Raw genomic sequence first — 20,603 nt, forward strand, 5'->3', positions numbered from 1 at the left:
CTCTTTCGTACTTAAAAATAAAGAATAACAACTAAAAAACACATGCAAATGACGTTAATAGGGAATCGGTTACATGAAGTTGCAATAGATGTAGTTTAAGCTTCTGATAGTTACCACATAACCTTGTTGGTGTGTGTTGGTACTGGTAAAAGTGAGACATTTGAAGCCAAAAAGTGAGACAGACAGTTGTGAGTTCACAGTTCAGGGGTCAATTTTAAGGTGGACTTTCACAGTGCTGTCTGTATATTTATCGGTCTATTTTTAACTGTACATCTAAATGAAAACAAACAAACAAAAAGAATAATCGAAAAGCAAAGTTTAAATCGCTTCCTTGTCACATAACTCCATCCGAAATCCCAAACATTACAAAGGCAGTTACTCAGAGATAGTCCCCAAGCCCCACACATCACAGCTACAACCGTTTTTGTGTTTTGTTTTTCACCAGCACAGCTTGATTAATAAATCTAAAATAAATAAAAACATCCAGGCCTAGTGCGGGCCCAAGAGAACAGCATGAAACGTGGTGTTAACCAGCATGCAATGCTACATTAGTCTGAAATCGGTCCGACATGGCGGTTTAAGTCGATCAGCTGAGCTACAAATGTGGATGAACAGATGGTCAGTAGGTCAGAGGTTAGAGTTGTGAACTGTCAGAAAGAGAAAGCACATGCCCTCCCTAGGTTGCCATTTTTGGTGTTACGTACAAAGCTACACTACCTGCAACAAATAAACTGATTTTTTTTTTTTTTTTTTAAACAGAGGGGGGCTTAAAATTCAAAATGAGAGATATAAAAGCAAAAGGTGGCTGACAGTTCAAAAGAACGTGGCTATGCTTCACAAAGTGAAAATAAAGGAACGCGGACGCTCATGAGCAGGAGAGCACAGTGGCTTGTTGTCATCCCGATGGCAAACACCAAATGAGCTCTGACCTATCCGGAAAAAAAGCTCAGTACCAAGCCAGAAGCGAGTACACATGCGTTAGATACCGCCACACACGCACACACACAGACGCACATTCACATAGCATTAGAGTGCATATATCACATTGAATAACAGGATAAAGGGCCTGTGGAAAATGATGTGACGGGGCTAGCATCCACTGTGCTGCTGTGTAATGACAATCAATTTGACAAAATAAAGAACTGTTGCTTTTTTTTTTTTTTTGGGCTGTTGTGTTCCCAAGACCCTTTGTTTCAATAGTCTCTCGTTTTCAAGATCAAAGGTCTAAAGGTTTTTCCCTCGCGCTGCGAGTCCTGGAACGGCCCTTTACCTTGTACCCCTTCAGATTTTTAGATAATGACAGCTCATAGGTCATGCAGCAGCAGTCAGTCATGCGTTTACAGTTGACAGGAAGCACTTTTGTTGCTTTTTTTTTTTGCATTTTTCTCCACATTTTGTATAAAAATTTCATGCCCTATGCTAGTTGTATGTTTTTTTTTTCTTCTGTTAAAAATGTTACAAAACTACAGGTAGAGAACTCCTTCTCCTTGTTTTTTTTCCAGTGGCGCTCAATGGTTGCTTGGCTGTAGGATTTGGGCGCGATGTGTTGTTCTTTCACTGGATGTTTTATTTTTGTCCCTCATCGCTCAATGTCTGCCAGTCTCCCAGTCGTGTGTAGATGAAAGATGGTTTGGCAGTGGATGTTGGACCCTGGAAGAGCAATCCTTCATAAACAAATAGCTAATTCAAAGAGACATTGTCTGAAGCAAAGTCACTCAAGTTCAGCAAATCTAGACTGCCCCATGGGTTTGAAGTTGTTCTTATGTAATACACCAATCATGTTACCTGTCCCGTACCTTCAGGACAGTTTGTGTTTATTTCAGTGCTTTACTCTCCGCAGACTGGAGTGCTTCACAGTCTGGACATCCCTTTTCCCATCCATGCCCAACTGGAGAAAAGAAGGAGGGAGGAGAGAGTCAAGTGAAAAGATGACTGAATCATTATGTAAGTGTGCTAGTTGTTAACTAGAGGTAATTTGGGCATTTCGTTAGATTGATTTACTGATCAGACATGCCCTTCATTAAATAAGTCTATGTTGAGTTCAAATGAACTTAATGAACTGAAATATCTCATTCAACTATGCTCTTTCCGGAGTCTCTTAGTAGATTTGTAGACAAGAAAATCTTAATAAATGGTAAGCAAACACAAATGATTCAGTGACCTACGGAGCACAAAAAACACATTAACTTCTTGTCACCTATTGCCGTAATTATGTAACCTAAAAAGGCAAAACTGAATCAATCAGTGAATGAATCTAAACAAATCTTGGTGAATGGTTTCAAAGAATCACTGAGATGATTCAAAATCTTAATCACTTCAGGACAGCCAATAGCAGATAATAATATATACTGTAACAAGTGTCTAGCTAAAAAACGCTAAAAATGTACATTTTGTGCTAGACATCCATCCATCCATATATATAATAAATTCACATACATTATTCAACATTACGGAATCAACCTGACTTCCATTTTTTTTTTAAATCTGTCATTTTGAGGTTTCTATTCATCAAATTATCCTGAAAAAAATGCATCATGGCTTCCACAAAAATATTAAGTATCACAAAAAAAAAAAATGTTTCTTGACCACCAAATCAGCATATTACAGTAATTTCTGAACGATCATGTGACGCTCTGAAAATAATTTTTACTGTCTTTTTGAAAAGTATAAAAATCTATTTAAAAAAAAAAGATTGTAAAACATTACTGATCCAAACTTTTGAATGGCTGTGTATATAGAATAAAGTTTAACAATCGCAAATTGTTAAGTGAAGGTGAAAAATAGTTTAACAATCACAAATAGCAAAAAATAAATGAATTAGGAACAAATTAGACAATTAGAAATGATAAAATAATATCTATGAAATGCTAGAAAACAGAAAACTACATTGCCCATCATTAATGAAATCTCAAAATGGTGAGTCAGATCAATAAATTCATTTGAAACTATTAAAAATAAAAACCTAAAAGAAAACAGATGACCTACCTTGGTCACAACATTCCCATGCTCATCAGTAAACTGCTCTTCATGTTGATGATCACTGGTGAGATCTATTGGATCATCCTTCTGCAAAGAGGGAATAATAGTTGGATTAATTATCATTACAGAATAATCTAAGTCAAGACTCTGCCCAAAAACTTGCTCTTTGCTCAGACCGGACAGGCCCAGGGGACACACCTGTGCCTTCCGTCTGTCCTGGTCCCATGCACGTAATTCCCCCTCCTGATGGGAGAAACCCAGCCCTTTATCAAAGGGCTGAGTGCCCAGCAGACGCCCCTGCAGGACCTCGGAATGGCCTGTATCACATACCGGTGTAAGCAGGGCCTCCTGTGCTACAGGTGACTGATGGTGGTCCTGGGACGATGACATCATGACCTCCATGGTCTGCCTTGCTTTGGGTTGGGACCAGCTGTGAAGGGAGTCTTTCTCCTGCGAGTAAGGCTGGAAGGCACCGCCACTGAGCCTGCCAAGGAAGAACGGCCAAAGACAGTGTAAAGTTGTCTGTCTAAAGGGCCGTTGACACCAAGAACTATAAAGATAACTTTAAAGTTTTAATGATGTTTTAATTCTATGAGAATAGTGAAGTCCACACCACAACTACAACATGGAATACTAACATAATCCGTACCTGTCCCCGTTGTGTTCAAGGGCCCGGGTCAGTCCGGTTCTCTCGCACAACTGAGCGTAGAGCTGTTGCCCTGTAAGAACAGAAAACTTTTCCTCTGAACTTGTCCCTTTTCCAACCTTTCCTCCTCCTCTAGCTACACCCGTCAAACTGCTGCCCTCCGCCACCGCTGCCACCTCTGTCCTCTTGTCCTCCGACCTCTGACCTCCAGCTTGCCCATTGTAGTTGGCCTTTGGGACGGCGCCGCTGGCCCTCGCTTTTTCTGTGCTTGCCGACACGTGCTCGTGCTGTATGTCGTCTTCCTCTATATCCTCTTCCTCCTCCTCCTCCTCCAGCTCCATGATGGAGCCGCTTGCCCCACTGGCTCCACTGCTGGGCCTCCCCAAACTGCTGCAGGGCAGGCTCAATGTGTTGGCCTCTGAGTCGTCTGCGCGGCTACTACCATCCAGGGATGAATCCTCAACGGTCACTAGGGATGGACTGACCCCCGCCGGCCACACCTGCACATCTGACATCTCCATCATAGTGTCCTCCTCAGTGGTGGCAATGGGCGCACACTCAAGACTCGACACCTCTTGCCAGTAGGGCTCGATGCCCAGCGGAGAGGGCAGGCTGTACTGCATTGAAGCAGGGGAGAGCAGCTCCTCCTGCACCAGCCCGTAACCTGAGAGATGGCCAGACAAGAAAGGCAACGCTAACACCACACAGACACAGTGGGGGTACATGGTGAGTCTTGACCCTCGCAGAAAGGTCATGCATAACACTGTGCTCTGGGTGCAGTCAAAGTCTGTCAATATATAGGTGAACAGAAGTGCTTTAACGCAAAGCATTAGCATATATAACAGGGCCACAGAAAGTTCATTCTGCAGAGAGAGATTGCGTTCATTCACAACAAGCAATCCATTTTCAGCTTTTAAAAGAATTTTAAACTTTTAAAGGAATATTCTGGGGTTTTTCAACCTGGGGGCATTTGAAACAAAATTTGCATTTACAGGGATGCTTTAATGCATAATATATATTAAGCAGAATTTGCAATCATGGGACACAGTGCATCTTGCTTGAAAACTGATTGTTAGAGCAGAGCGAAAGAGAAAAGCAAGACTATACTTTAAGCCAAATCAAGTGTCGACATTTTGAACAAAATCAGGCCAGTTTGAAGCAACTTGCCCAAGATAAACACCTTTGAACTACCACTGCTCCATGGTGATTACGTAATAAGTACTCCACATTCTTTGACATGGAAATCTTCTCCAATTCATTTCTTCTGTTTAGTACGTTGAGGACAGTGTGTTGATTTTAGAGCCTAGTGTCGTTGGTTTTACTCCAGTATGAGTAAAAACAACAAACTGGAGATCTACTTATTAGTAAAAACTGAAGTTGTAATTGCAATTGAAAGCAACACTGGTACTTTTTTGCTTTAAAGCAATCTATTGTATAAAAAGCTGTATTTAATGCTGTCTAAACACTGCTCACATTTGGAGCAGTGTTTAAATAGCATTAAATATAGCAAAAATATAGCCTGGATGTTTGCTAACAATATACCACTGCTCAAGAAGTCTTTTTAACCATATGCAAAGAACACTTGAGAACACGCGTGAGTATATCAGTATATCACAAGTGACAAAAGCTACATTTTGCAATAACTCAGTATTATACAATAGTTATCAAATCTTAATTGAGTCAAAAACTATAAAAAATATAATTTAAAGTCACAATGTAACATAAGTAGTGATGGATTTATCCAGATGAAATTATTAGAGAAGTCTGGCAGACAGTAAAATTAAATATTCAAACTAAGATAAATAAAAATAAATAAAAAAAAAAAAAAAACAAATAAATCAAATAAATAAACAAACTAATCAAACTTAGTTAAATAACATTCATTTACAAAACAAAAAGTTTATTTCATGGCGACCTCAAAAAAGTTTTATTTATTAGCTTCAAGAACAAAACACTCTTAAATGTATATTGCAGTATATTGTAGCATACTGAACGTATACTACATTTAAGTATACTACTATTTAATTGCACGTGTGAGGGGGCAATAAGGGACAAGTTATGTTATGTTGTTATGTTCAATTTGTTGAATACCCAGAATATTTCTTCAACATACCTTCCCCACCCACATACACACTAATATGCTCAGATTCAAAATTGACTCATGTCAACTCTTTCTTTCTCATATACGTATGAAAGTTGTGTACATGACCACGCAACGCAGTACATCCAACTTAATGAGTATGCAACAATGGCTTTTCTCTTGTGTGTATGATCATAATGTAGGATACACATTCCTGGCATTGTTCAAATGAATATGGAATTGCTATATAAAACTAATTTGTATTTGCATGATGTGTGCAATAGGATGCATGATTAATAAGAACACACCATAGTTTTAGCATTCTGGATTATTTAGATTTAATAAGGACTAACTCTTTCAACTTTAAACTTTTTTGATGCACTACCTCATTCTTACAGCACAACACAAGTACATATTATAATACATATTAAAAAAAAATCAGGCTAAAAAATATAAACAATAAAGTAATTAAACTATAATCATCAATCATGGTTATTTTATATATTTTTGTATTATATTGCTGGAGTCTGGGAGTCCACAGTACTGCAGGGTGTCTGGCAATTATTGTTTGATTTCAAATTAATTTTTGTGAAACAATGAAATAATCAACAAAAAATACAATACTAACTTAATATGCTTAAAGCAACTAAAGTTTTGCTAAATTAAGAAGCTAAAGTTCAGCCAAATGGATTTTTTTTTTGTTCCAAAATTAAAATGTAAAAGTATATGACTCTGTACTTTAATAAGTATTATTTTTAATTTTGCAATGTAAGCAACTAAACAAAGTATGCTAATACATAAATAAATAAAAATACATGATATAATGCAATAAATAATTGTTTGTTAAAAAAAATTAAAAACAGATAAAATGTTACTATTCGCATTTAGAAAGTTTAACTAATTATCCATATGGACAGACTCGCCCAGTAACACAAAACAAGAACTAAAAGTTGAGAAAACAAAAAGCTTGTCAAGAGTTTTGTTGTAGCATTAAGCTGTTTTACTAATTTATCAAACAACTGGCACCACATGAGCAAAAGCTGTAGCTGTATATATAGGTGGATGGATTCATGGATGGTTCAATGGTTGGATGGATAATATATTACTGTTGTAATGGAATGATAATGAAAAGAAGAAATGAAGAAATATTGAAGAAGAGAATGAGGATGATTTACAGCGATGAATTAGTGGAGACCTTCACTGTGCCCCCAATAATGAGAATACACACATGTGACTCAGAGACACACACACAGTACACGCTGTGAGACACAATAAATCTACTGTCACTCCAATACAAAAAAAGCAACACAGCATGTGGCAAATGTGTAAAAACTTTGTTGAATGTTATGTACAAAAGCCACATATGGAGCACAAATCTAAAAACACACTCACACCCAGACAAGTATGCATGCAAATAAATGTAAACACACTCAAACACTCATTCACACTCAAACACACACATACTCTCACACACACATACACACATAGATTAGGACTGCATTCACATCTTATAATTATATTTTGCACGTGATAATTTTATGGAAATGCTGTTTCAATTGTTGAATTGTTTTATACAGCCATTTTTCGTCTCTTTTAGCCAGGAGAAAGGGATTAGCCTTGAAAAATAAAGGTTATGAAAATGTGAAATGTTATATTTTAGCCACAAGGGGATGCTAATAGCTACACAATTTTCTTGTTTGTGAATACAGTCCATGACATCAGCAACAACACAGAGCTCTGCGGTTGAAAATGGTGTCACACAATCAATGTGTGACACGCAAACAAGCTTGAAACACACCAACGGCAATAAATCAGTTGACACATAATGTTCCAAAAATGCTTCTGCAACATGATACGGTCACAGATCCATTTTGCAGAGCATTATGTAAACTGTTGCCAACAGAACAGTAGGGGCTAAAACAATGCTGATATATTCACCAAAGATGAGAAGAAGTGTTACTAAAGTTACTGAAATTCAGGAGTTAAACCACCACTCAGGAAAACAGTTAGTGAAAATATACACAGGAAGAAACCCATACATTGAAAGCATGCCATGCATACACAAGTTTGTTATAGAGCAACATAAACAAAGGCCTCTTTTTACTTGAAGGCCTCACAAGTAAATTTTTTTCCAGAAAAGAGAAAAAAGAGCACGTCAAGCAGCATGCGCATGCTTACAGACAGCACAGCTCCCACACAAAATGGGAACTAGAAAACAAACAAAGAATGACAGGAAAAGAGAAGGCCCAGAGGAGGTCATTATGAGGTCGGAGGTCGAAGAGGAGAGCTGTGAGGAGGAAGAGTAAGGCGGCTGGGCTGCAGATGACATGTTTAGAGAAAGAGAGAAGGAGGAAAAGAGAGACGGAGAGGCGCAGACACAAGTATGGAGGCCGGTTGTTTTCTCTTAAAGTACTACTCATCCATATGAGCCTACATACTCCTATCTGTTCCTCACTGGCATATTTAAAAAAATAAATAAAAAAACACGTTGGTACCCCAAAACACATTTGATTTGTTTTCTGGAGTATAACTGCTACAATTTCACTCTCTGCATTTGCTTGCACCACTGCTCTGTCCTGTGTCAATTTTGCATACTTCAATCCATAAATATAAAATCTACAATAAATATATAAATAAAAAAAATTCCCAATGTCATTGTTTCCCTTTATATATTATTTTCCAATTGCACAATTATTTATAAATATTTGCAATATGTATATGATATAATACCATTCACATTTGCATTTGCTATAATACCATTTGTAATACTCCGTGAGTAACTGTTGTATTCAAGGAGACTTGAAATTTCATATATGTTAAGTAATGCCACCACATGACAATTTGTCGGTACTGAAAGGTTTGTTTAGTAATGAATGGAAACGGCGGGGATCATAGCATTGCCATGGCATGCCTGATTCATCATTGAAAAAAAAGAAAAAGAAAAACTGGAAAAAATTCTCATTAAATCCTGTCTCAGACGTTCTTTTAACCTACGTTTCATGCTCAGGATTTTGGGAGACTCGAGATAGTATGCAATTCGTGGCCAACCCATGCAGCTTCAAACATCTATGCATTGGTTTACTTGGTGTCTAATGTCATTTCACTCATAAAAGTCCAGATTAGAAGATCAGTGCAAGCTGCAGTCTGTTCTTACCGTTGACGACACTAGGGGAAAGCAGAGCGGAGTCACGATCAGCCAGTCTGCAGGCTCCTTCCTCCGCCGCCTCGGGAAGCACCTGTGGAGCCTGAGCCTCCAGAAACTTCACAATATCTGCCCGGTCAATGTTCTTCAAAGCTCCATGAAGGTTCTCCACTGAAGATATGATGATGGAAGAGTATGCAAATATAAGGAAACAGGACATGAAAGCTGTATTTTTATTAACTAACATTTACAATGATGAATAAATACTGCAAATACTGCAATTTTGACTGTTTGTTCACTTTTCTTTCTTATTTTTTGTTCATCCACTATTTTTATTTTAGTTTTGTTTTAATTTTATGTCAACCTTCCGTTGATTATTTTATTCCAGTTCAGGGTTTTTAATTCAATAGTTTTCATCTAGGTTGATGATAATAAACAGTTATGTATAAATTACATGTATAAAGCCACAAAGATGTAGAGCGTTAATTATGGATCCTCACTCTTGGCCATCTTTCCCTCTCGGCTGACCCACAGGTTGAGCAGAGCTGAACTCTGGTCCAGGAGGGAGTTGGGATTCTCCACTCTGATCCGGTTTATGTCATCCACACTGAACTGCAGCTCCCTCGCAAGCTCTACAAACGAAAACAGACGAAAGCACTTACAGAATGTGAGTTAAGGGGAAAAAAATGAGAGGTAATGAAAAGAGATACATACAAGAAGTAAAGCTCTTACCGGTCCAGCTCAGTCCCAGCTGTTCTGCTATTACTGTGATCTTAAGCTCGGTTCTCTCTGTGGCATTCACAGTGGCTGAATCAAAGACAAAATAAATCACTGTTTCCACAGACAGTCCAATAATGAACCACTTCAATAACATAACCAGCTATGCTAGAGGATAACATATATTTCACTGTTGCTTTCACTGAAAAACCCAAGAGACGTAATACAAAATAGACAATAGACCACAATAACAATATATTTGGGGTTAGTAGATAAATGGTCTTATCTGTGATATATAAATAACTGAACATATGCACTACCATTCAAAAGTTAAGGATCTGTGAGATTTTTTAATGTTTAAGTTATGCTCACCAAGGCTGCATTAATTTGATCAAAAATTCAGTAATAATCGTAATATTTTGAAACATTACTACAATTTTAAATAACGGTTTTCAGTGTCACATGATCCTTCAGAAATCATTCTAATATTCTGATTTGTTGCTCAAGAAACATTTTATATTATTATTAATGTTGAAAACTGCTTGACATTAAAATCATACATGTACTGTCATGTTTGATCAATTGAATGCATCCTTGCAGAATAAAAGTATTAATTTCTTCAAAAAAAAAAAAAAAAATCTTACCAACCCTAAAATTTTGATCAGTAGTGTATACTTATGTTTGTACATGAATAATGAACATGTTCAAGATCTTGTTAATAAAGATCTGAATAACAGGAAAGTAAAGAAAACAGCCTCTTCTAGAAAAGCATCTATAGTTTTTGTTGAGAACTGTATATGAAATTAATGTCATGGAAATATTACAGCCGCTATACGGTAAAACATCTTGTCAAATTTCCCAGATACAGTAAAATGACCTAGATTAGTTATAACTGGTGACTGAAACTATAACATTGGTCATCACTTACCAAGACCTGGTCAAAATCTGCGCTCTACATACATTAGTTGGCTTCATCTGCTTCGAGAACAATGAAGATCTGATGTGTTTTGGAGGGCAAAACCACTTCGAACCTTCTGGACCCTTTCTATAATCACTCCCCCACCTTCAACACCTCACAACAGGCAGTTTCATTCTCAAAGCTGGAGCTTGCCATGCTAAGAGTATTTATGCTGGAATCAAACCAGCATCATGCGCTACATTACTGCTCATTCGCTCAGTAAATATAACGGCCGCCCATTTCTTTGAATTGTTTGTATAAGTTGCAGCCCGTCTGAGTGCAATCCCAGCATTACCCTCATAAAAGAGAGCAGTGCTTAGCATCCAATGCCCAGTCACAGCCATGCATGAGAGAGTGGGCAGGTATAGAAGCAAGGATATGGGCACAGCATTCAGAAGCCCCCCCTCCTCCACAGCTGAGGGGACGCGTCATGGTGCCACTATGTCTTACCCAGGCCAGACTCGTTCAGGGCGCTGTACCTCTCCCTCAGGGCGAGAGGGGTCAACGTTCTCCGCCGCTCGTCACTACCCACCACCTAAGACAAAAATACTGAGTAAATACAGTGCTGTAGTTTTTCTTTCATACAGTATTTATTGGAGCATGTACATTGACATCAAGGCAAAGTGCTCATGTATAAAAATAGCTTGAAAGTGTTGTAGTACTCAGGAAGAGAAATCAAGACAATATCACATCTGAAACACCAATTGCATCCTTTTATTCCCTTTTTTCCAAAATGTGCAAATAAGCTTATTTGATGAACATTTGATATGAAAATGGGATGAAATGCAACACGCCACATACTTTTGTTTTTCTTGTGTTCTAATTTTTTTGGCAACAGGAAGTGACATGTTTTACACTGTTATGCACTACTAACAACACAGAAATGCCATTGTGTGCTAAACATGTTAGAAATATGCTCAAACTTGCTAGCAACACTTGGCAATGCTAAAGCATGCCATTAATACTATGAATCAGGAAGTTGTTGTAACTTATGCATACAATGCCTAATCTACCCCAGACTTCACACATTTTATAAGGGTCCTAGCCTGAACACATCTTAAGGCCAATATTCATTTATAGTCATAGCGCCACCTGCTGGCAACCGGAAATTACTTGTTTTACACTAACTTAAACATGCAATGTCCGATCTGCCCCAAACTTCATATGTTTGGTAAGAGTCCTGGCCTGAAGACATATACATGCCAGTATTCAGTTATAATCATAACGCCACCTGTTGGCAGCAGGCAATTTTGGTGGATTTGATGTTCCTGTGGCTCAGTGGTAGAGCATTGCGTTAGCAGGTTGTTGGTTCAATTCCCAGGGAACACACATACTGGTAAAAAAATGTATGGCCTAAATGCACTGTAAGTCGCTTTGGATAAAAGCGTCTGCTAAATGCATTAATGTAAATTTGGCACAAATATTTACCACTTTAAAAGCATATTGCTCAACGTTCGCTGTTCTTCTAGGGCCACCTGTTTGCAGTGAGCCCGGGTGTAAGGGCACTTTCATCGCTGCTTGCAGTCTTAAATTAATTTTGTTTTCATGTTGAATGTGATTTCAGGTAGTCCTTTAACCAACAACAGCTACTTATCAAGAAAGTTGACAAAAATTCTACATTTCCTAATGACTGTGCACCAGGAGGCACAATAAGATTAATTTTTGTCAAACGGGTTTGACACGTTTTGAAAAATACACATAGGATTGGATTTATCAGAGGTCTCCCAAGTTGGATTCAGCCCAAAAATCAGCAGGGAATTTGCTTTGAAATCTTTACCAAGGCTGAGTGACAAAAACACAGATGCGCAAACTAGTTTTGTCTGAACAGAGTTCATGAGTACATGTGCAAGTGTTACAGATCACATAGGAAATGAACAGCGACAGCACCTTGACGCAGGGAGGCATGGTGATGTTGAGGTTGCACAGCACGTGCTGCGTGTCCTCGTACTTGGTGGACTTGCGCAGGAAGGACAGGAACCCGGTGGCTTCTTTATTGGCATCTCTCACCTGATGAGCCAGGGGAAATGGAGAGATAGAGGGAGGAACAGATGGAGAGAGGAGAACAGGATAAAAGAGGGGTGAAAACCAGGCGAAGGGTCAAATGAGAACAAAAGAGCGGGGGTAATGAATAAAGGGAGTGAAAGAGGAGAGAGAGAGGTAGAGAAAGAGAAAGATTAAAGAGTGTTAGACAGAGCAGCTGCCCGGCTGTGACTCATACAGGTTGACGGGAGGTGGGGAAGGGGATGGAGGCAGTCCACAGGCAGGCGAGAGACAGAGAGAGATTTACCTTCACTTTTACCTGGCCGTCTGTGAGATCAGACAATAAGAGAGTGACCATGAGAGAGAGAGAGAGAGACAGTGAGACAGACATACAGACAGGCGGGCAAATAGACTGGCAAGCAGGCTAGAAGGAGAAAGAGTTAAGGGCATGCTCACAAGAATAATACAACAGTTACGAGGTGAACAACTAAACCACAGAACTAAAAATACAACACAGAGCAGCTCATCTGAGGCTGACCGATCACAGAAAGAGTGGAAGCCACAATGACAAGACATCGAAATGAAGGGAGAGAGAAGGACAGCACTGGGGGAAATTAGAGACACTGAGGACTAGGGCTGCACCATTTCGACAAAAAATATTGACAAATATTGCCAATGTGATTCCAACTGCAATATTATAAAGATTTAACATCTCGGATTTGTATTTGATTTAAAGGGAAAAAAACAACAACATCACATTAAACGCACAGCAGGAAAATATATATATATTTTTTTTTTACAAATTAAGACATGTTTTTTCCACACTCTACTGCCAGTACCATTTAAGGGTTTTCACACTTAACTCCTCTTAAAAAGAAAGTGACTGAAAAGTAAACTGAGTTAAAAAGAACCCAGTTTCTTTTGTATGTACACTGGAAGTGGCACCTGAAAGAGTCGCAAGGTTTCTTTATGGTCTCTCCTGCCCACTTTATCTCATTTTGTCCCATTTTCACTCAGACATCAATTTTTAAAACAATACCACTTGAACATTATTATTAGTAGTAGTCAAAACAATTTAATATTTGAATATAATTTATTAATAATTATTTTAATAATTATTAGTTAATATGATCTAGAACAGTAAAAATCAAAAATATATAAAATAGTAAAAATAATTTTCTTTAATATAATCTCCTGCTTTCAACTCCTCTCTTGTGACCCACCCATCATTCGATTTTTAGAATAATTGGACATAAATTTTGTCCACTTTATTTCTTTTTGTCCACTTTTCACTTATTTTTGAAAAACATACCACATGAACATGATTATAATTAATATTATTATTATAAATTAAATATTAAATATGATTACTAATATTGTTTAGAAAATAAAATAATTTATTATAACATATAAAACATTTTCTGTAATATTTCTACATTATTAGATTTTCATGCTAACTTGACATAATAAATTCTACATAACTATCGTTCTTCATCTTCTTCTTTTAATTAATAATAATAATAATAGTCCAGATAACATTAATACATATAATTATAATAATCAGTTATGATTATTATAATAATATTTATTAAAATTATCTAGACTAGTACAATAATATAATTTATTGTAAATAGTAAAAAAAATAGTAACAAATAGTAAAAAAAAATTTCAGTTATAATTTTTTTACTGTTATCTCCTCTCCTGTGACCCAGAGTCACATTATTAGATTTTCATAATAACTTGTAGTAGCAAAAATATTTGAAATTACACTAATGTAAAAATATACATTAATGTGAACCTGAAGCACTTTGAGTTCACAGTTAACAATATATGGAAGTTGCAGTGCAAAATGCAAAACCAAGCCACATTCTACACAGCTTACGATTATGACACACTCTGGGGTCGCACTAGGCCATATTACAATTTTGATTTAATGATGCTTTTACTGAATCCATGTGCAGCCCAATGAAGACATTAGGGAATACATAAAACAGACAAGATGATCAGACAAAGTGGTTAACAAAGCTAACACACACACACACACACACACACACACACACACACACACACACACACACACAAGAATGACACGCTCAATAACAAAAATATGTGTAGGTTGAAAAAAAAAAGTGAATTATTGACACAGGGAAGTTGGCATGAACTTCTCAGCCTATATTTCCTAAGACACGCTTACAGACAGACAGAAATAAATAAGGGAAAGACAAATGAATGTACCTTTACAGAGACAGGTAGCCGGTTGTCTCTGAAGGCCTGGAAACTGAAGCTACGGGGCTGCTGGGTAGCTTTTCTCACAGGCACCAGGTTTCCGGAACATTCTAAGTGTAGCGGCATCCCCTCCATCACCTGTGGGTGGAAAAGGAAGGAGATACACAAGGAGAGCAGTGAGTCAGACGGAGTCAGAGAGACTTAGCATTAATGAGTTTCATTTTTGTACACTGCTGCATCATAAACATGCATTTCATTTTTTAGATATTATAAAAATATCTTACTGATCCCGTTTCTTTAGATATTATATACATAGAACCCCACATATCTATATATATATATAATATTATTTGAGTGCAGTGTATATATACATAGATACCACATATATGTATATATATGATTTGATGTTTGCTAACCTCAATGTCCCTGCTGCGGGCCACTTCAGAGAAGTTCTCATGCAGCTCAAGGGTTTTGTCTATTTTGTCATCGGTCATGCAGTAACAGCGCAGACGGCCCTCTCTGGCATCATTCATCTTAGCAAATACCACAAATTTGGCCATGTATGGAACTGACATCAGCTCACGGTACAGCAGGTTGGCGAAGGTCACGGCCTCCGCCGTTCGTGGACAGTCCGCCAGCCAGAACCTGCAGCGAAACAGAAGACAGATGCACGTACTATAGAGATCAGAAAACAGGGTCACATGAGACTATTTGTACTTGTAAACGCATATAATACAAATGCGTGACAGTTCTATGGGTTGTAGTGGTGGCTACCATGAACCTGAGAGGTGACTTCAGCAAGTATGAATTGCAATAGTGATGACATTGTTTACTTGCACACACTGTCTGATTTGAAGCAAACGCTTCATGAATTTACATTGCAATTTTCACTAGAAAGTGGATACAAACAAAACCAATACAAAACCAAAATTACTATTTTTTTTAAAGATGGTAATAGCAGTAATAGCACAGAAAACAAAACTGAAAAAAGCTAATTAAAGCAAACAAAACAAAAGTGCTGAGATTTGTGAATAATGAGCAATTTATATACTATAATATTCGTGATGCAGTGCTGTTTCAGCACATATAGTGACTAGTTAAAAGCACATATAGTGACTAGTGTAGGTAGTTAGTTAATAAAATGCATTTTTGTACTAAAATACAATGCAATTCACAAATTGGTGCAACTGTTTAGTAATAAAATCACCCCTGGGTGCTCTATTCTTGTGTGCTTTTGTGTCTCACCTTGCGGACACATTGGTGGTGAAGTTGGCACAGTTGTGGGAATACATGAGCTTGGTAGTGCCAGTGATGTCCTCCCACTGAGCGGGAGCAGTGCCACCTGCAGAAGGTTTACAGCTTTTTATAAATCCATTTTTTTTTTTCAACCAACACCATCTGGAATGAACTTGCTGAGTCTATCTTTATCCCAGTGTCCCTCTCCAGGCAGGACACCAGTCTGTTTCAGCCTTTTCCAAGCAGCTTGGCAGGGCAGCTACATCAAATCTGGCTGAGGCTGAAAAAGACTGGCATTCAAAACAATCTGCCTTTCTCCAAAACATAAATATTAATTTCAGACAATGTTTTCTTTGAAATAGATCGGGACCGGACTGTACCAATAACACTGCAGAGGAGGCGGAGGCTAGTAGTGTCTCCTTCACCGGCATCGCGTGGACTCTCCCTCCAGGATGGAGGTAAAGGGACACGCAGCCCGATTGGTCGGTGGAATTTTCGTCGACGAGGCTCCACTGTCACAACGGGACTGAATGTGGCCTGGTTTCCTAACTGCCGAGTCAGCAACTCATCAGGGATTGGCTGGGCCTGGGTAGAGACAAGAGGAAAAGAAATAAAGTCACAAAAATGTATAAATCATTTATTGCTAAAATCATTTTCAGTTATTCTCTGCTGGATTTACAGCAAACTTGAAACAATATTTTTTATTCATTAGTATATTATTATAAATAATAATAATTGTTATTATTATCTCTCCTACAATACATAATTATCAACGTTATTAACAAAGGTAACTTTTTTTGAACTCACATTATGAGTGCTGATTATGTGCAAGTTTGGTTTGAGCGGGCTTATGGGGCTGTAATCATATATTCTGTAAATTCTGTATGAATCATAAACTCATTATCATGTGATGATATTGCTTCACTGTCATTTTCTACATCCTAAAATGTCCTGAAATTTCACCTGTAGGCCAAGTCGGACCCTCTTAGTGACCGCCGTGTCAGGGAAAATGGCCTGGACCTGGGGTACCAGCTTACTTGCCAGCTGACCTCCCTCCGGACCTATAAGATCGCTCTCCTGCTGGATACGTGACACCACAGCAAAGTAGAGAGGGAAGTCTGTGGAGATGATGCGGCGGATTCTTTTCTTCTCCAGCTCCTCCTGACTTTCCAGATCTGATGAAGGCACCCAGAGAAAACAAGGTCATAATGTCAGTCCTGCCGAAATTATTGGTGCAGTGTAAAGTGATGTATTTTGTCTGCTACATAACTGAAAGAGAAAATAAAACTATAAAAGACTTATGGGAATTCCTCTCAGTAAAACTACCTTCATCCATGCCATTAAGGATGGTTTCTAGAACATCATCGCCATAGCGGTTTCGATGCTCTTTCCATACGGAGCCATTCTCACTTCGGAGAACCACTAGTTCCCGATCACCTCGGCTCAAGGACGCGAAATGAGGGATCTCCACTATCACCGGCCTGAAAGAGATGATAGGAAAGTGCAGAAGCATTTGTTATAGTATTGTATTGTTCCTTCAGTGATTGATAGGAAACATTCCACTTGGCACAGCAGTACAATAGAAAGAAAAGAAGAAGAATATCCAAGAAGAATATACATTTCATAAATCCCTAACTATACATAAAAATGATATAAACCATATATAAAAATAATATTAGTAATATAAAAATACAGTAGAATAGTAGACATTAAAATAGGTCAATTAAATGTACATTATATAATAATAATAATAATAATAATAATTATTACATGATATGATATGATTATATGATTTATTATTATTGTTCTGTTGTCAGAAATCTGAAAATATCTTTATTTGATAACTAGATTCTGAGTGAATTCAGTAAGATGTATTCACAAAAATTATTTTCATTCTGTATTTATAGCAGTTTTTATAATCTTTTTTTGGCTTTCGGTACAAATATCGAAACATCCTTAAATCAAGACATATCAATGTACAAATTCAGCTTTGCTTAAGAAGTCTTGTTTAAAAAAAAATAATTAAATAAAAATTCAGCTTAAAACAAAACAAACAAACAAAAAAATAGGCCATCTGGATTCAGAAAAATAAACTTAATTCAGAAAAATAAACTTTAAAAAAATTACTTCTAAAGTTAATTTATCTTGAGTGTTTAGATTTGTATACTGGTAAATAACACAAAAATACTAAAAAAAAAAAAAAAAATAAATAAAAAAAAAAAGAATATATATATATATATATATATATATATATATATATATATATATATATATATATATATATATATATATATGTGTATATAAAAAAAGTGTATATATATATGTGTATGTGTATATAAATATATATATATATATATGTGTATGTGTATGTATATAAAAAGTGTATATATATATGTGTATGTGTATATAAATATATATATATATATATATATATATATATATATAGGCAAATATAAATATAAACATAAGTGTATGTGTGTGTGTGTATGTGTGTGTGTATGTGTATATAAAAAAGTGTATCTATATATATACACTTTTTTTTGCAGTGGCAATTATTAATTGAATCATTAAGGGACCAAAATAGCAGATCAAGAACCGTTAAAGCATATGCCATCCTTATTGTACACACACACAGACCCTTACCCCAGAAACTGCATGCTGGAAGGCCCTAGGGAGATAATACGAGATGCGAGTCCCTCTCCCTCCACGAGAGGAGGTGGGGTGGTGAGTTTCTGCGGTTTGACCAGACGGCAAGTGATGCGTGTGGGGGCGGCGCAGGTGCGCGGTGGGATGATCACACGCAGACCATTATGCCTGCTGCCACGCATGGACCCGCCTCTCGCATCCACCATGAAGCTGACCAGAAACCTGTCAAACAACCAGCCAGTGAGCAAACTGGGTACAATAACTTTTTAAAACAGCCGGAAGCCCAGTATAAAGCTAAAACATCTCCAAAAGAACCTACTTCCTAGACACTTGGTGACAGTGAAGACAGGTATAAAAATAAGCATTTATGACCAACAGATAAATACGGAGATAAAAGCGGTGAGAAGCCATTAGCAAGGGTTGGTAATGGCTGGTTACTGGATTTGTTAGACTTAATGTGAAATATGTGCACTGACCCAGTGTGGATGGGGCTGGCCACTGGGCTAACGTTGTCTGAGGTCTCTGTGGCTGGACTACTGGGGATTAGAGAGTCCTCGTCATACTCCTTTGGCAAAGGGACAGGTGTGTACTGCAGACACACAGGAGTAGCACAGATCACACAGACACAAAGACACACACACAAACAGAGATACAATGGCAGCTTTATGAGACTAAGAGAGAGAAAGAGACAACTCTGCTTGGAAAACCGGGTAACAACAGCTGATTAAACTGTTTTGGAAAAGGTTTAACTAACTCAAGCTCGTTCCAGCTTTGCTAAGATGGTCTACCTGTCCTAACAAGCTTGGAAAAGATGGTCTACCAGGCTGGAGTCCACTAGGGGACCTCAGCCAATGTCTAGGACTGACCATATATTGAAAAGTTTTTTTTTTTTTATAAAAACCTAGGGCTAAGGGGGCTTTTGAATTTTGTTGTGGACAGTGGGAGGCCTTTGAACTGAGAACTGAGAAAGAGCTGACCAGCTAGAAACCACCAGACCTGGATTTTTTAGTAAGGAACATTTCTTATTTCAGCACATGAAGCAGAAAAAAACAATACCTGGTCCAACATGACAGTTTCAGGTGACACACATGGAATTCTGGGAATTGCAGGTGAGTAAGGTCTGGAGAGAATGAAGGAGATATTTGTAATCTAACTTAAAAAAGTAAAAAAAAGTGTTTATTTTTGTTCTAGAATCTAAGCCAAAGGACAATTTTGTTGCATTGTACTCTTGTGACCTACGTCGTGCCCATCCCACTCTCAAAGTCTCTCAGGGTTTTCTTGGGGGACAGAAAATCATCATCCTGGTCTTTCAGGTCATCCAGCTTCAAATAGCGAGCCCCGTCCATCCCGAGAAGTTCATCACCTACATACAGCACAAAATATGTCAGAGACACTGATGTAGGAGGTTTGCAGGAAAATAAGGACTAATAAAAAGGAAGAAAAGCTTATTTTAAGTTATTTCATCATTCACAATCCACCATCATTCCCGGTCGAGCACATAGAAGAACCTTCACTTATTCACCAAGTCCAAGCAATGAAGTCATACACACACAGAGCCAATGGAAAATATGAAGAAATCAAGATACTCAATCAGATTGCATGGTACTGGTTACTGAAGTGGGCATGCCCAGTAGTGCAGAGAAGATCACACTTAATCTGCATGGGAGAGATAGTTTGGTGTTACTGAAGGGGCTTAATCACAGGTGTTCAGAGCCGCGTAAAACAACCACTGTGACAGTTCATTTTGGAGCCCTCTGCTGACTCAAATAATCATCATTAGTCAATTAGTAAAATTATCCACTCCCAGTGTGACTCCCATAGTGTTTGGATAAAGAGAACCTCATCTTTGGGTGTTTCTTCAACTATGGGCTCTATTGTGTCCCAGCGGTTGATTTTTTATTAAAACAAACACATTTCAGCGTTGTTCTATTTTGTATAATTTTTTGATGTTTTCATTATTTATTTTTGATAGTTTTTAAAATACCTTTTATTG

General features: G+C 37.6%; 1 protein-coding gene across 3 annotated transcripts in view; it reads right to left on the reverse strand.

The window, feature by feature from the left end:
* Nucleotides 1–1,380: 1,380 nt before the first annotated feature.
* LOC109060160 (ankyrin-1-like) overlaps nt 1,381–20,603 on the reverse strand; it is a 70,357-nt gene continuing 51,134 nt past the window's right edge. For 2 of the 3 annotated variants that reach the window (XM_042778960.1, XM_042778959.1), the window contains 20 exons: nt 19,850–19,973; nt 19,667–19,730; nt 19,087–19,199; nt 18,608–18,832; nt 17,291–17,445; nt 16,928–17,139; nt 16,345–16,549; nt 15,974–16,070; nt 15,145–15,373; nt 14,738–14,866; nt 12,410–12,529; nt 10,973–11,057; nt 9,580–9,654; nt 9,348–9,479; nt 8,860–9,018; nt 3,629–4,289; nt 3,178–3,463; nt 2,986–3,066; nt 1,797–1,888; nt 1,381–1,650 (listed from right to left, as the gene is read on the reverse strand). In XM_042778960.1, coding sequence (XP_042634894.1) covers nt 1,820–1,888; nt 2,986–3,066; nt 3,178–3,463; nt 3,629–4,289; nt 8,860–9,018; nt 9,348–9,479; nt 9,580–9,654; nt 10,973–11,057; nt 12,410–12,529; nt 14,738–14,866; nt 15,145–15,373; nt 15,974–16,070; nt 16,345–16,549; nt 16,928–17,139; nt 17,291–17,445; nt 18,608–18,832; nt 19,087–19,199; nt 19,667–19,730; nt 19,850–19,973 — 3,221 coding nt within the window. In that variant the 3' untranslated portion in view covers nt 1,381–1,650; nt 1,797–1,819. The remainder of the gene's footprint in view (nt 1,651–1,796; nt 1,889–2,985; nt 3,067–3,177; nt 3,464–3,628; nt 4,290–8,859; nt 9,019–9,347; nt 9,480–9,579; nt 9,655–10,972; nt 11,058–12,409; nt 12,530–14,737; nt 14,867–15,144; nt 15,374–15,973; nt 16,071–16,344; nt 16,550–16,927; nt 17,140–17,290; nt 17,446–18,607; nt 18,833–19,086; nt 19,200–19,666; nt 19,731–19,849; nt 19,974–20,603) is intronic. The other variant, XM_042778961.1, reaches the window with a different exon arrangement.

Source organism: Cyprinus carpio, chromosome A21 (assembly GCF_018340385.1).
Source record: "Cyprinus carpio isolate SPL01 chromosome A21, ASM1834038v1, whole genome shotgun sequence".
NCBI lineage: Eukaryota > Metazoa > Chordata > Actinopteri > Cypriniformes > Cyprinidae > Cyprinus > Cyprinus carpio.